This window comes from Lonchura striata, chromosome Z, assembly GCF_050655825.1.
Source record: "Lonchura striata isolate lonStrDom1 chromosome Z, ASM5065582v1, whole genome shotgun sequence".
NCBI lineage: Eukaryota > Metazoa > Chordata > Aves > Passeriformes > Estrildidae > Lonchura > Lonchura striata.
In genome coordinates, this window is record NC_140740.1 from 46936562 (window position 1) to 46951013 (window position 14452).

General features: G+C 51.4%; 1 protein-coding gene across 6 annotated transcripts in view; it reads left to right on the top strand.

Annotated features, from left to right (window-relative positions):
- The window catches only part of CNTFR (ciliary neurotrophic factor receptor), a 199484-nt gene that overhangs the window by 167034 nt on the left and 17998 nt on the right, over positions 1-14452 (top strand). For all 6 annotated transcript variants that reach the window (XM_077790348.2, XM_077790349.2, XM_085567087.1 and 3 more), the window contains 2 exons: positions 9900-10017; positions 10831-10997. In XM_077790348.2, the coding sequence (XP_077646474.1) occupies positions 9900-10017; positions 10831-10997 (285 nt within the window). The remainder of the gene's footprint in view (positions 1-9899; positions 10018-10830; positions 10998-14452) is intronic.

The following is a 14452-nucleotide window of genomic DNA, read 5'->3' on the forward strand; positions in this document are numbered from 1 at the left end:
CAAAGGTGGTGATTAGAGCAGGTGGAAACAGTCTCTGTGAGTAACTGAATTGGTTTGTGCCTCACGTTTTGTTTTGCAAATGGTAGGCTTTCACACATGGGTGGGAAGGGCTCCCCAAGCTGGAGTGAAGCTGCCCCAGCCACACATGCCATGAATATCCCCTGGGGTTTGCCCTGCTTCGTGTGGGGATTTAAGCATCGAGCCAGGATGTGAGGAAGATGAGCATCACGTTCATGAAGCAAAGGGCCTTTTTTAAGCTCAATTTCTTTACAGATGGACTGGATAATGGGACCTCCCTTGAAGCCAGCTGAGTTAAGGACACAGCTATTACTTCCAAATGCAGTGAAGTCCAGAGCTATGTGTCTTACATCATCCCAAGGACCTCATTTCCTTAAGAAAAGAATGAGGCCAGGGTCTGATTCAGGCCTGAGGATAAAAAAACAGACATTAGTAAAGAGAGCAGTGCTGTTAGCTGAGCTGGTATTGCAGCCCAACACCTCCAGGAATGTCACATCCTTTTGTTTTTCATTTGCTTGAAGGATACATTTTGGGTGAGTTACAGAAACTGATGCTCTTCCTGCCTCCACCCCAAGGTACCAACAGCACAGAAGATTTCAGCTTGAACTGGGAACACTTCTACTGTTAGTGATATGTCTGGCTGGTATTTTCTCAAAGCCAGAGAGTGAGCAGCTAAGGACTGGTGTGGAGACCTCATTTCCTATGATAAATTAGGTATTTTCCCAAATGCATGTCATTATTGGGCTATCATCATCCCTGAGCAGCCAGAATAGCAGTACAAACCAGAGCCACCCCCTGTGGTGTCCATCTCAGCTCCATCCCCACCACGGCCCTGTGCTGTGATTTTTCCAGGGTGTATCATACAGAAGCACAGGTGGCATGAGTCAGGTGGCTTCTCTGGATGTACCAAAGGAGGCTGACTGCTGCTGGGAGGACTCTCACATATCCAGGAAGGGAACAGCATGGGGAGAAGCTCCTTCTGGTCCTGGGTCAGTTATTTACACCCACCTCCAGCATCTCCTTTGGCCCCAGCCCAGCTGTTTTTGCAAGGAGCCTGCAGCTGGTTTCCCAGCAGGACTGAAACAATGATATGAAGCTGGGCAGAGCCACCAGCACTGCAGGGGACAGGGCTCTCACACACTCACAGCAGGATCCCAGCAGCTGAGACATAGGCACAGGCTGCGGATCAGCCCCAGGAGCAGAGCAGCATCTCACCAGATCACATGGAACAGAAAGGCAGCCCCAAGGATGTGAGCTGCTGACCAGGGGATGCTGAGTTTGCATGAGCAAACCCAAATGCAATCAGGATGGCCAAACACAGGATGAGCAAATGGCTCCTCTGCCTGTGCCCACAGCTGGTGCACCATGTGATACGCATACCCATTTTTAAGCCCCCTGTCCTGACTGAATCCAAAGTAGTGCAGTCAGTACAGGCTCAAGGGCACCATGGGGTCTGTCTTGTGAGGGGATGGAAGAACAGACTGCGACATATTCCTAGCAGAACATGTGGATGAAAGGAGAGGATGGCTGAAAGAAAGGAACTTCACATGCAAAAGCCAGTGCAGCTGTGAGGAGGAAGTGGGTAGGGGGTATGTCTGCTTAGTAACCATTCCCATCAGCTCCTCCTGCCCAGACAGGAGAAGCCCAAAAATACTCTCCTCTGCTGCAGAGAGAGTTAGAAACCTCTTACTTCTTCCTCTCCATTTCCTATGGGGTGAGAGGCCTCTCTGCCACCAGGTACCTCCCTCACTGGGGAAGAGGAGAGCAGAGGACATATCCAGATTGCATGCCAAGAGAGATGAAGAGAGAGGAGGTATTTGTGGAGAGCTACTGCCTGTTAAAGGGAGTCCACACTCCCCTGCTAGGAGATAGCTGGTAATATTCGTGGCTAGTTTATTGCTCAGTACATGACAAAGTGCTTATAGCTTCCCTCTAGAGGCTCCTCCCTGGATAAATATACAACTTCCAGGAGTTCTGGTGGGACAGCTTTGCCAAGGATACACGGCTGTTGATGGTCCCAATTGTGTCTGATCACACCTGCTATTTTCCCTGTCTTCTCCATCTGGAGAGAGGATGGATTGTTTTCTTGGACCCACTAAAGAAGGTGATGGAAGGCGCAGGGGCTTTGCATGGTGTAGGCTGTGCATTTCTGCCTGGAGCTGGGAAAAGAGGAAGAAAGGAGTGCTGAGTTTTCTGCTGCATACAGTGCAGGCATGGAGGCAGGAGTCCTCAATACCTGAGGAACCCTTGGGATTACCCTGCATTCCCTCTCAGCACACAAGGATGTTTCCTCTCTATGGCTTTTTCAGCTGAGTTCCCAAAGCAATTTGTCAGAGTCTGCAGGCTGCTCTGGTCAAACCTTTTACTGAGGAGAACCAAGGAAGTCAGCTACTTCTCCCCAGAGATCAGGGCTGTGATGTGCTCCCACATGCACTCACCACAAACTCCTTGGGGCGTGGAGCAGTTGCTGGGAAAGTCATGTGTTACAAGGAAACATCTTGTGCCTGCATTGCCTTGTCACAGCGTATCCAATCCCATGTCTAGGAGAATAGCCCACTGGAAGAAGAAAGTATTTTGGCAGGGACTGGAAAATCCCATGTAATTCATGCCCTTCATCTTTCCCAGCCATTTTAGAAGAGAGAGTCCTAGCATCTGGGTGGGTGGGAGCTGCAGGGGCATGAAACTCTCCTTTCCAAATCCCAGCTGTGGAAAGCCCTGAGAATGTGCAGAAACTGAGAGCACATGAGCCCCCTGCTCTCCCCTACTGTCTGGGCATGGCAGACTGGCATCCTGGAATGCTCCAGCCCTGAGCTGTAGGCAGGGATATGTTCTCCATCCACGGAGCCTGCAAAGGCCCCGTTTGCCGGCACTTTTCCCTCGTTTGCTGCACACTCCTTCACTCCAGAGCGCTCTCCAGGTCTCCAGGAGCTGGACAGGGGCCCGGCACAGTCAATCCCAGAGCAGCCGGTAACGAGGTTTGGTCATTACTGCCCGGGGCTATGTGTGAACCAGTGACCTGGCTCTGAAATGGTTTATGTTACATGCAAATCCCCTCGCAGAGGTGTTGGGGGAGGAAAGCCGGCCTCGCCGTGAACTCCCTAGGCTGATGAGCAAACCCCAGCACAGCAGAGAACTTCCCTTGCCCGGCGCGCTGCTGTGCTGCCGCATCCCACCTTGCCGCTGTACCCATCCCAGGGGTACCACGCTGAGCACTGCGGCCCCAGCCCCGCTCCAGGGCTGGCGGTGCTACTGTTATACACAAAACAATAATCAGCTGCTGTAACGAGGATGCAGAGTAGCTGAGCTGGCTTCCCTGCTGTTGTGCCGGCTCCAAGTGGAAACAGCTGCATTTGGTTTGGTTAAATGTTTTATTTACTCACAATTATCCCAGATAACAGGTTTGCGTTCGTTTGTTCAATATTTGATAGTTTCAGAGCAAACCTGCTCTTCAGTTTCTGGTAGAGGACTGGGGGGTCAGAAGGGACTTCCTGCTGTGGTGTGGTCCCAAGTGAAGGGTGGAGGTGTCCAGCATCCCTCCTATGCAGCACTCCCTAAGGCACCCAGCCTAGGATGCTGTCCCATGGTAATAAAGTCACCTCCAGGAGCACAGCTGTGTTTGGAGTGCTGGTGTGCTCAGGAGGATGGGCATTTTCCTGGGACAGCAATGCTGCCAAGCATCAGTACTGCACGAGGGAATGGCAACAAGAGGGTCTGTCATGGGTTTGGGATGCCAGATGGCTTCTCCTGCCTAAATCACCTTCCCATAACATCCTGCACCTTGGGGAACACCTCCAGCAAAGGCTGCCATTCCAAACAGCCAGCCCACCCCTTATCAGGGTTGTCAGAGCCCCTCTGCTCTTGCTCCTTCCTCTCACAGATCAACACGGTGAGGTTTGCTTGATCATTTTCTAGGGTCTGGAGAATGGTCAGGTTTAAGGAGCAGTTCTGCTGTGCTGGAAACAGTGTGGCCTCATGCACTGCACATGGAGCAATCTCCAGTGAGCCTGTGATCACACTGGGAGCTTGCCCTGCCACTTTGGCTCAAAGTGGGATCCTCTCCCTCTCCCTCTCCCTCTCCCTCTCCCTCTCCCTCTCCCTCTCCCTCTCCCTCTCCTCTCTCTTCCAAAAATTTACAACATTGCCTCTTGCCATGCTCACTGAATTTTCTGCAAGGGAAATGAGAAAATCCATACCTTGGTTTATGAGCCCCAATCAGTGTAAAATAAGGCCTTTTAGAAATTTATCTGTTGCTGAGTCCACCTTTTTCTCCAGCACCTTCTTAGGGAATAAATTCGTGCTCTTTGAGGCTGGGGAGATGTCTCTTAGGTGGCAGCAGGGTCAGGGGTCTTTGGCTATGGCTGCAGGTGCCCCTGACCCATTTTGGGAGCTATCAGGGAGGTGCTGTAGTGTTGAGTCTGAGGGCTAGGCTAGATGCTAACTGAATGTAGGCGGCTGTGGTGATCAGCTGGGTTGCCTCACACTCCAGAGGGATATATCTTCAGTGTCTTATTTCAAGGGAAATTAATGCCCCCTGAAAATGTCCACTTGCTAAGCGTGGGGTGGCTTATACTGAAAGGGAGAGACATAAACCCTGTCTCCATCACTTGCCCGGGTCATCCAGGAGGTCAGTGAGAAACAAAGCTATCTCATCCTGTGCCCCTTCACCTCTGGGTTCTCTGATTCTCTCTCAAATGAATTTTGCTGCATCAGCTACAAAAAGCAAAACAAATAAAAGCCTACAAAAGCAACAAATAAAAAACAAACACTTGCTTTATCCTTCTTGAAGAAGTGGTAGTTATGAACATGATATTTCTAGAACATAGGGAGCATCACCTGCTGTCCTCCACACCCCTTCTCTCCTTACACTTACCCAAGAACAGATAGTCAAGGAGAAACAGCAAATTCAATCACCTCCCTCCCTTTCTCCAGCAACAAAATACAGTTGCACCCAAACATTTGGGTCCGTGGAAGGGACCATCCCCAGACATAGGCATGCTGCACTCCAGCACAGGTAGCACATGGCAGACAGATGCCCCCCTGATACACCTGGCAGTAGAAATATTATTTATTTGTCATTGTTTTCTTTCTTGTTTCCTACCAGCCTCCTGTACTCAAACAAGCTTTTAGAAAAGCAGTGTTAGATAAATAATACATTGTGCTGGCAGCCAGCATGTGCATAACAAAAGCATCTGTGTAGATGCATGTGTGGACTAGCAAGGTCTGCTGCTCTTGTGCCCACATGCTCAGTGATGGTATCTTGTGCCCAGGTGGGTTCCTGTTGTGCTGTCCAAGCCTCTGCAGCTTTGCTTTTGGTCAGTTGGGTGGCTTTTTTTTTGTATTTGTACATATCTACCACCAGTGGTGTGAAAAAAGTCACTGGGTGATGATGTGGTCCTGCCGTGGGCACTTGGGGTGCAAAGAGCAGGACTTCTGACAGCAGAACAGCATTGGTTGTGGGGTTGTGCCCCCATGTGGGACAGCACAGGGGTTCTGCCCTTGTGCAGGCAGGCTGTGTCACAGCTATACCTCTAGTTCAAGCACATGCTGCTGTCAGGGACCCTGGAGTTTTTGCTGGCCCAAGGCTGAGATGATGAGTTATGCAGGTGACCCCAAAAGCACACTATGGGCTCATTATCCCCCATCAGCCCAGCGCCTGAATGTGCCCCGAGTGCACCAGAAAAAATACCTCCTACAGAAGTGTTTGAGAGGCCTCTTAAAACTTTTATTGGTGCTATTTTTTGTATTCCTCCACCTGTGGAGCAAGGCATCTTTAGTACATTCAGCCCTCAGCAGGAGAGGAAAATTATAACTGATCCATTTCAGAAACCTCTAAAAGTGACCTAAAATAACTTTTCTATATATAAAAATGTCATGATTTTAATGTCCATTATCTCATGACCTAGCAGAGCTAGGAAAAACTCTTTAGATACATTTTAGTGGTTTCTAAAATGGATTGGTCACACTTTTTCCCCGCACAGTGGAGCTGAGGGTACAAGGATAACTGGGCTTTAGAGATGAGGAGGGAAACAAAAATCTGTTTGTGTGCTGGTGTATCCAGAGCTGTTTCATCCCCCAGGGCCACTTGTGGTGCTGTCCCCAGCTGAGCAGAAGTGCTGAAGCTGGTCAAGTGACAGCTGTTTTCAAAATTCTAGAGATTCAGAGTTAAATGGATGCAAAGCATGGGGCACTCTGTGGTGGGGAAGCCAGCTCCATCCCTGACACTGGTCTTTTCAAGGATCTGCTGAGATGATGACCCTGATACCAGCTTTCACTGCTGTGGCAGACCCCAGATTTTGCTGCAGCATCTCATAGTTTGTGAGCCATGTGCCCAGATGGCATGTTCTCAGCTCTGAGCTCAGCTCTGAGCCTTTCTTCACCTCACCCAGAGCTTTTGTAGTGATGCTGGTTGCAACCCAAGCCTCTGGGAAGCTGCCACAGCCAGGCATTAAACATGCTGGGTTTTTAGAGGACATCAGCAGAGCACATGGGAGAAGTGGCTCCCTGCCATGCAAGAGGTTAATAGACAGATGAGACAGGGCAAGCACTGTTTGGGCAAAAGGAAAAGAGCTCTGCTTTTACAGAGTTCATCAGCTCCATGAAGCAACATGGATGGAAATTTTGCCAGAATTAGGGAGGCTGTGTGCAGGAACCCAGGGAGGAGAGCCCAAGTAGCTCAACCTGTTGTTCAGGCTGCTTGTGGTGTGGGGCAGGTGCTGAGAGCTGGACATCATCTGAGGGAGAATGGAGAAGTTTGGAGCAGGATACCCCCACACCCAGCAGCACTGCCTAAAACCTCAGGGCAGAAAAAGCCTTTAATGCTGTTCCCTTGATGGCTTTGTTTTCCTCCACTGCCTTTCTTGCTCTCTCTGTTGGCCTGATGGGCTGGCCCACCTCCAAAGACAGCATTATAGCGTGCTGGATCGATTGGAGCCTGCAATTTTATTTGCTGTCTTTAAGAGCCTTTGATGGGCAGCATGAACTGTGCCAGCGAGTGCCTTTCCTGGGAGAGAAGGGGAGAGGAGCAAGGTTGCAGGCTATCGTCTCCCATAGGGAGATGAAAAATCTGTCACCATTTTGGAGAAGACAGCATGGCTGGGTGGGCAGAGAGAGCCCTCCTGATGCAGCCAGGCAGCTGAGAAGTGTCTTGCAGCCCTAAACTCTGTGGTGCCTGGCAGTGGTGGCCACGGTCACCCATGTGGTGTCACGGTCACAGCTCCTTGTGGCACATTGCACTGCCCTCACTCACACTCTGCCACGAACTTTCTGCCTGCCAAGGTGGGAAGTGGGGTACCTGCCTGACAAATCCCTCCTGGGACACCTGTGGCTCTGGGACTGATGGCTCTTTGCAGTGAGGGAGGTTGCAGGAGTGTCTGTGTGAGACAGCTTGTGTCAGCCCAGAAAAAGAGGGCAAAGGGTGAGACAGGCTTCATACAGAAGCTTCCCTTCAGCTGCATCTGTGCTTGAACTCTGCATCAGGAGAGCAGACATGAGAGGATCATTTTGTCTCCCTTCCCCAGTCTCTCCTTCCACATCTGGTAAAAGAACCAGAGGGTAAGAGGTGGAGCATGCTGGACACAAAAGGTTGGGGACTAGCCTCGAAGCAGAGGGCAGGATTTTCACGGCATGTTGTGGAAATGGGGCATCTTCCAAGGCTGCTGCAGAGTGGGGATCGAAGCAGGGAATAGAATGCGCAACCCTCCCTCCGCCTCCCAGCAAAATGAACCTGGAGGAGTGAGCCTGCCCCAGCCTCCTCAGCGGAGGAATTAGCACAGATCACAAAGAGCCGGATCCGGCGTGATACTGGAGACAACAGACATAAATTATCCCTCAGATGGACTAATTGTGGCGCATAGCAGTGCAGCATCTTGGGCTGTGCTGGTAGGGCTGGACCCTGCAGGACTCCAGGAATGCTCGAAAAAGCCCCGCCTGCTTCAGCCCGGCTTCCCGGCGACTCCCGGTTACGGGCGGAACAGCTGAGCACAAGCAGCAAGTGTGCGAGTCGCCTACGGTGGCATCCCCAGTGTCCCCAGCATCCCCAGGCAACATTCCCAGCCCATCCCGGTTTGCCGGGTGCCGGGCAGGTGCTGCTAGCCCACAGTGCCACCACGCGGTCACCGGGCACCCAGAGACTGTCCCCAAACCCCTTCAGCCCCTCCGGGACATCTTCCGACCCCCCAACCCCCCCACTGCATCCTGCAAACAGTAATGCTGCCCTTGGTCCCGCACGCCCAGGGGAGGCAGGGAAGGAGTTAAGGAGCCTGCGGGGAGGAGGAAGAGGATGGGTCTGTAGCAGGGATGAGGCTCTTGTCTCTGGCTTTGCGATTAGCCATTCTGTTTTGATGTGGAGGGTCTGCTTGAATAATTTAACCGGGAGGCTCATTAACCAGGCTCTGGCCTTCGTCTGTCGGCTGAAGGCTGAAATGGCCATTAGGAGGAACACTCAGAGCGGAGCGGCATAGCCTTCCCTCCCGCTGGCCCCCTCCATTCCCTCTCCCGTTCCTCCTTGCTCTCCCTGCTCCCTGGCCCTGCTGCACTTGGCTCCCTTATCAATTGCTTGCGCCCTCTAAGTCCTGCCCCAGCGGTGCCGGGGGTGCGCAAAGCCTGTGCCTCAGTTTCCCCTCTGCAGATCGTGCTAGACTGAGACTCCAGTCGCAGCTGGAGCTCATTCCCGAGAAGGCTGTGCCCCCGCGTGTGTCATGCCAGTGACAGACGGGCTGTGGGGCTGAAGCGGCTCTGAGGCTGCCAGGTCTGCTCAGTTTGCTTCAAGCCGCCTGCTCGGAGAGAAGAGCATGTCCTGGGATATTTGCAGTGGATATATGGGGATGACGGCTAACAAAGAAGGGGAAAGAGGGAACACCACAAGATCAGACAGCCTTTCCAAGGGGAATCCTGGTGCACATCTAGCCCAGAGGGTGTATTCTGTGGCAAGGCACTGTGCCAGGCGGTACAGTCAGTGCAAGTTCCTGGGTACCAAGAAGAGTTGATTTCAGTGTCAGATCAGGTATGATTTTTAACACCAAGGGTAAAATTCATCAGCCCAAAGGTATCAAATCTCATTCTTTGCATGCACCATCCCTCAGCTTTTTGCAGAGTTTTCCTGAAGCCCTTGCTCTGCTCCTGCAAAAAGGAGAGTGCATTGCATGTGCATCCAGGAAAACCAAGTACAGTGTGAACACTGCTGGGTTAAAATCCTCTTGTGCCTCTAACCTCTAGGATCAACTGATGAGGCCAGAGGAAGGCTGCTCCTACTGGGTGCTCTCATCCTGTCTTCTGTTGCCTCTTTGGAGGCAGTGCAGCAGATTCAGGGATGCTCTTTCCCATGCCAAAATCATTAACACAGTTAGTCCTCTTGCAGAGATGGATTTTGTCCACTGGTTTCACATTGTTCCTTCTCCTCTTGCCAGTGGTCCTTTCTCCTCCCTTTGGTGACCTCTGATCATTTGGAGGATCATCCCTCAATAATTTTATCACTCCCCAGGGATGGCAGAGAAAGCTGTGAGTAGTGTAGATTGATGGGGTCAAGAGAACAGCACCTCCTCCTCATCAGCAACATCTCTGTCACAGCCTTGAAGACAATTTCCCCTGGTACCTGCAAACCATCTCTATCACTCCATTCCTCATTAGAAGCAGTGAGCTGCCCAAGGAGAAGGTGGGTTTTGCACAGCCCAGCCCAAACCTAGGTGTCATGGAGGACCTCAGCAGAAGGCATGGGACAAAGACCCCCAGATCTTTCCAGCATCTGATAAACACAGGATAGGCTCCCCTTGCAAATTCTCCCCTCCCAGTCTGGCAGCAGCTGGGAGTGGAGGGTTGTCCCTTTGCTCAGAACTTGGTGGGGAGCGCACTCCAGCAGGTAATTACCCTTTCTCTTTCCCTGGCAGCCCCCCCGAAGGAGCCAGTGCTGATGTGCCGATCCAACAACTACCCGAAGGGTTTCTACTGCAGCTGGCACCTGCCCACTCCTACCTACATCCCCAACTCCTTCAACATCTCTGTCATGTAAGTGTCTGGGGAGAAAGGGTGCAACAGGGTGAGTTTCAGTCCCCACAGCCTGGAGCCTGGAGGTCTCAGGTAGTGCCATGAAGTCTGGGGACAGTCACAGGCAGGGTCTGACCTGTGCTGAGCATATGGTATCAGTGTCCCAAAAATGGGCAGGGCAAAGGATTTTCTGGGGAGATATAAACTGGATGTTTGGGACCAGGACCTTTTGCCAAGGAAGTTTCAATTTCCTCAGAAAGGACCAGGAAAGTCCTCATGCACAGATCCCCTTTCTGTGTTCCCCAAGACTATCCTCTCTGCACCAGTTGTCTGTAGTGATATTGTGCCCATCGGCTTTTGGCACATTTGGCACATCCATGCTCTTTTCTGGTGTAAGGAAGTTGTTGTTGGGCAGCAGCCGTGTCTCTCACCTAGAACTGGCCAAGACATCATTCCCTACCCTGAGCCAGAGTTGTGGTACAGCCCTTATTCAGGCTGATGCCATGTATTATCTTCTGATGTTTGTGTCACCATCAGGAGACCTGGTTGCTCCCATGGGAGGGCCAGACCCACACCCAACCCTGGCTGGGTCCCATGCTTTCCTTGGGGCCAGCATGAGGATGTTCACTGAAGCCGCTTGGGAGAAAACCCTCATACACAGGAGCTCACACAGTTCCCTGGCAGAAGGAAAGGAGCCTTTTGTCTGCAGCAACGGCGAGTGAATGCATGGGGACCATTGTCTTTGAGGGGATGCAGAGCTGCACAATCTGCCTCCTTCCTCCAGCAGCTTGGGTGCATCCACAGGTAACAGCTCTTCTCACCTCTGTTTTCCAGACACGGCACAAAAGACATGGTATGTGAGAAGGATGCTGTTCCAAAAAACAGGTGTCACATCAGATACCTCCAGCTCTTCTCAACAGTGAAGTACAAGGTGACTCTGACAGTCACGAATGCTCTGGGCAAAAACTTCACCACTCTCACGTTTGACGAGTTCGCCATAGGTAACTTCCACGGCAGCAACTGGCATCTCCAGGGCGGTGTTGGGTTTGGCTTGCTCTGCCAATCATCCATTGGGAAGATGGGGCAGGGAAGGGACTGGCTCTCCAACTTGAGGTTCTGCCTATGCATAGAGATGGGATCTGAGCCACTCTGGCATCCTCCCTGTGTCCCTCCAATTCTCAGGGCCCTGCTGGCACTTGAACATCCTGGAGGAGCCAGACAGGATGCCCACAGGCAGCCTCCATGCTGGTCACATCAGTGGCCTGGTGTCTTGTGTGGTCCCACACCCAGTGGTCCAGATTGCCCATGGTTGCCAAATTCTTCCCTGTTTGGGATGCTGGAGGAAAAGCTGCCATGTATTAGGGCAAAGAACTGTGAAAATTGTGAGGTTCGAATGGTGTTGCCATTCTTACTCCTCAGAGAGTCCCTAAAGGAGAGGTTTGGTGTTTTTGCTGGAAGCAGAGTTATGGCAATTAGGACTGGAAGAGAAACTAAAATGTCCCATTCTCTTGTCTCCATCCTTAGTTGGGATAAAGCTCTTCTGTAGTCATGTCCCCCCAGCCCTTACCTAATATTGTCTAAAAACCCTATTCTTTCATCTGCACCTGTTCACTGCCCCATCAGGACAGCAGATGCTGTGCAGCGTGGGACAGGGAGAGGCAGGCCCTGTGGACTGGGGTGTCCATGTCTCAGGCTGTGCCACAGGGATGCTTCCCAACCATGTCCAGTCCCATGGCAGAGATACTACCCTGACTGCAAAGGGCAGGCATGAACTAAACAATCCAGTGCCGAACACAGCAAAGCAGGCAGCTTTTGCCATCATCCAAAGCTGGATTACAGCTGATGCTGTGACATCCTCAAAGAACAGGAAAAACAGGAGAGAATGGAGTTCAGGAATAGGCTGGAAAACAATGTTCTGTTTGCGTGTGGCAATGGATGAACCTGAAAAACAAATTAGTGAATAATTAAGGTGCATCCAGTGGTTGGTCTTTGCCTTTAATGTGCTACATGTCACAGCATGGAGAAGCTGGAAATGCTGGAGTGCAAGAAGAGGAGCTCCACTGCTATACCAGATTTTCCCTTTGTACCCCAAATCTTGGAAAATATCTAACAAGGCACCAGCTCTGAACAGAGCAGGGAAATAACTTTGGAGCGGGACTGTCCTGCTGTGTGCCTGCAGCCATGGTCCATACCTGAAGCTTGTGTTCATCAGTGCATTGGGAATGCCGATAACAAGGCATGGAGCTTAGCAGGGAAGTGATGGAATTTCAGTCACTTGGGTGCCTTTAAATGGAAGTTGTTGTGTTTGTCAAGATACACTCCTTAAAAATGAAGGTAACCTCCAGTCTGCATGGCCCAGGACAGCAATTAAGCAACATTTTCCAAGTTCCTTGCATTCCCTCCTGCAGGAGTTCAGGGCATCCTCTTGTAACCTCTGTATCCCACCCATGTGCTGCCTAGCTTCCCAAACATCTGCTCCTTCATCCAGCACACAAGGGCAGCTCCCCTGGGGAAGCACACCCAGCTGCAAGCCTTGGGCATCCCAACACCAGCGCAAAGCTGGATCCAGCCCAGGTCTGAGGAGTGGTGAGTACAGGTTAACACTGCCCCGGACCAGCCCTCAGCACGGGTGTACTATTGCTGCCTCTTGCACAAGTGCCTGGAAGGGTGCAGGGTGCCCAGACACATCTCAGCAGTGCACTGAGAGGTCACACCACCTGGCATCACCTGGCTCCAGGATGGCACTTGAGGAAGGGGTGATGGGCTGATGCCAATAGGAGAGGCTGTGTCCTGTGCCAGCCCACTCCCATAACCACTTCAGTATCCAGTGGCCTTAAAATCTCCATATTCTGTATGACTGTGAAATTCTCCTCCTCAGGATTTGGTATGGGTGTCATCCATCAGCAGCACAGACAGGGTGGTGACAGAGTGCTGAAGCAGGCAGTCACAGGCTTAGCAGATCATTACAGCATCTGCTGCTGCTGAACAACAGCCACCTGTCCCGAGTGGAACTTCTCCTCATGCCATCCTGGTGTTAAAACAAGTGCACTGCATTACTGTGTTTTGCTAGGCAGTTTTGCCCCAGGTTGCCTGCGGTCCTCACTGAAACTTCAGTGTCTCTTCCAGCTTTCTTCTCTGCAGCTGCACTCCAGGACTGTGTCCCAGTGTGGGGAATGGAGGTGTGGATCTAGCATCCAGTAGGTTCTCTGGGGATTTCAGCTGGCCCAATGAGCTCTCATCTGGGAGATTATTTTGGGTTTCCCTTTGCTAAATGGAGGGTGGAACACCTATGGCTCAGGGCAAAGCCACTGCTTTGGCTCATTGAGAAAATGCTGAGTGGGAACATCTGCACACATCCTGCTAAAATGAAGAGACAGTGTCAGCCAGGACTTGTGTGAAGTTTCTCCAGAAATCCCTGGGTCTGGTTGTCCAAGCCTGCCTTGTGTTTTCCCCTTAGCCTAGGGAAAAGCATCATACCTTCTGCATGAAGGTTAAAGGGCAGCCATATAGCCCCAGTCTCATGCCCTGCTGGGGACAGACCAACCCAAAGCCAAGGAGAGTGCAGTGCAGGGCAGGCAGTTCTCCCTTCCAGCACCATCTGAGCTGGGAGAAGACACTCTTCTGGGTCAGACCACCCATCCAGCCTGGACAAGCACAAAAACCCCCTGGGAAAGAGTGATCTGCTTTGGTTTTGCTTCTTCACTCCTTTCTCCATCTCTGAAGCCGCCAGAAGAAAATCCCTTCCCCAGCTGCTCAGAAGATGGTCTCTAATTGAGTGGAAAATGACTGGTACTTTCTTTTGCTGTCCTGAGCCCATGCTTTGCTGGCTGTTGTGCCAGTTATTATCAGCCAGCTATAAAGGGTCACTCTGCATTGTCATTTTCAGTGATGACTGGAAAAGTTTTTCCGGCCCTCTGGCCCCCATTTCCTATTGGAAAGAGATCCAGATTGCCTTCATCTTGTTCCTGCAAATTGTTTTCATAATTACATCTTCTGCAAAAGTATTTATATTAATAAAGGTGAGTATGAGGAGATCCTGCAGAGCCCTACAGACATCAGGGCTCCAGCCTCAGGGATGAGGAAAAGGGACTGTAGGGAAGAGGACCTGGAGGCAGAGGAAGATGCCAGGAGGAGTGAGGTGGTGTGTAAGAGCTACCACCTCCTTTATAGTGGCTGGAACAGCATGGGAACATTTTTGGCTGACTAGGATACAACCACACCTTCTTCACTTATGTTTCAGCCCAAGATGGTTTTTGCGTCCCCCAGGAAAGCCAGGACAGCACCACCACACTGCAGCCTCATCGCCATCTGGCCTCAGCACCTTTCTTCTCACAATCCTGGGGAAAAATGTGAGAAGATGCACAGCATTAAAAGGAGGAAGGCAACCTTGGATGGGGCCTTGCAGGTGTGGATACCTTCTTCAAATCTTCTGCCAATGCCTTTTGTGACCTTGAGA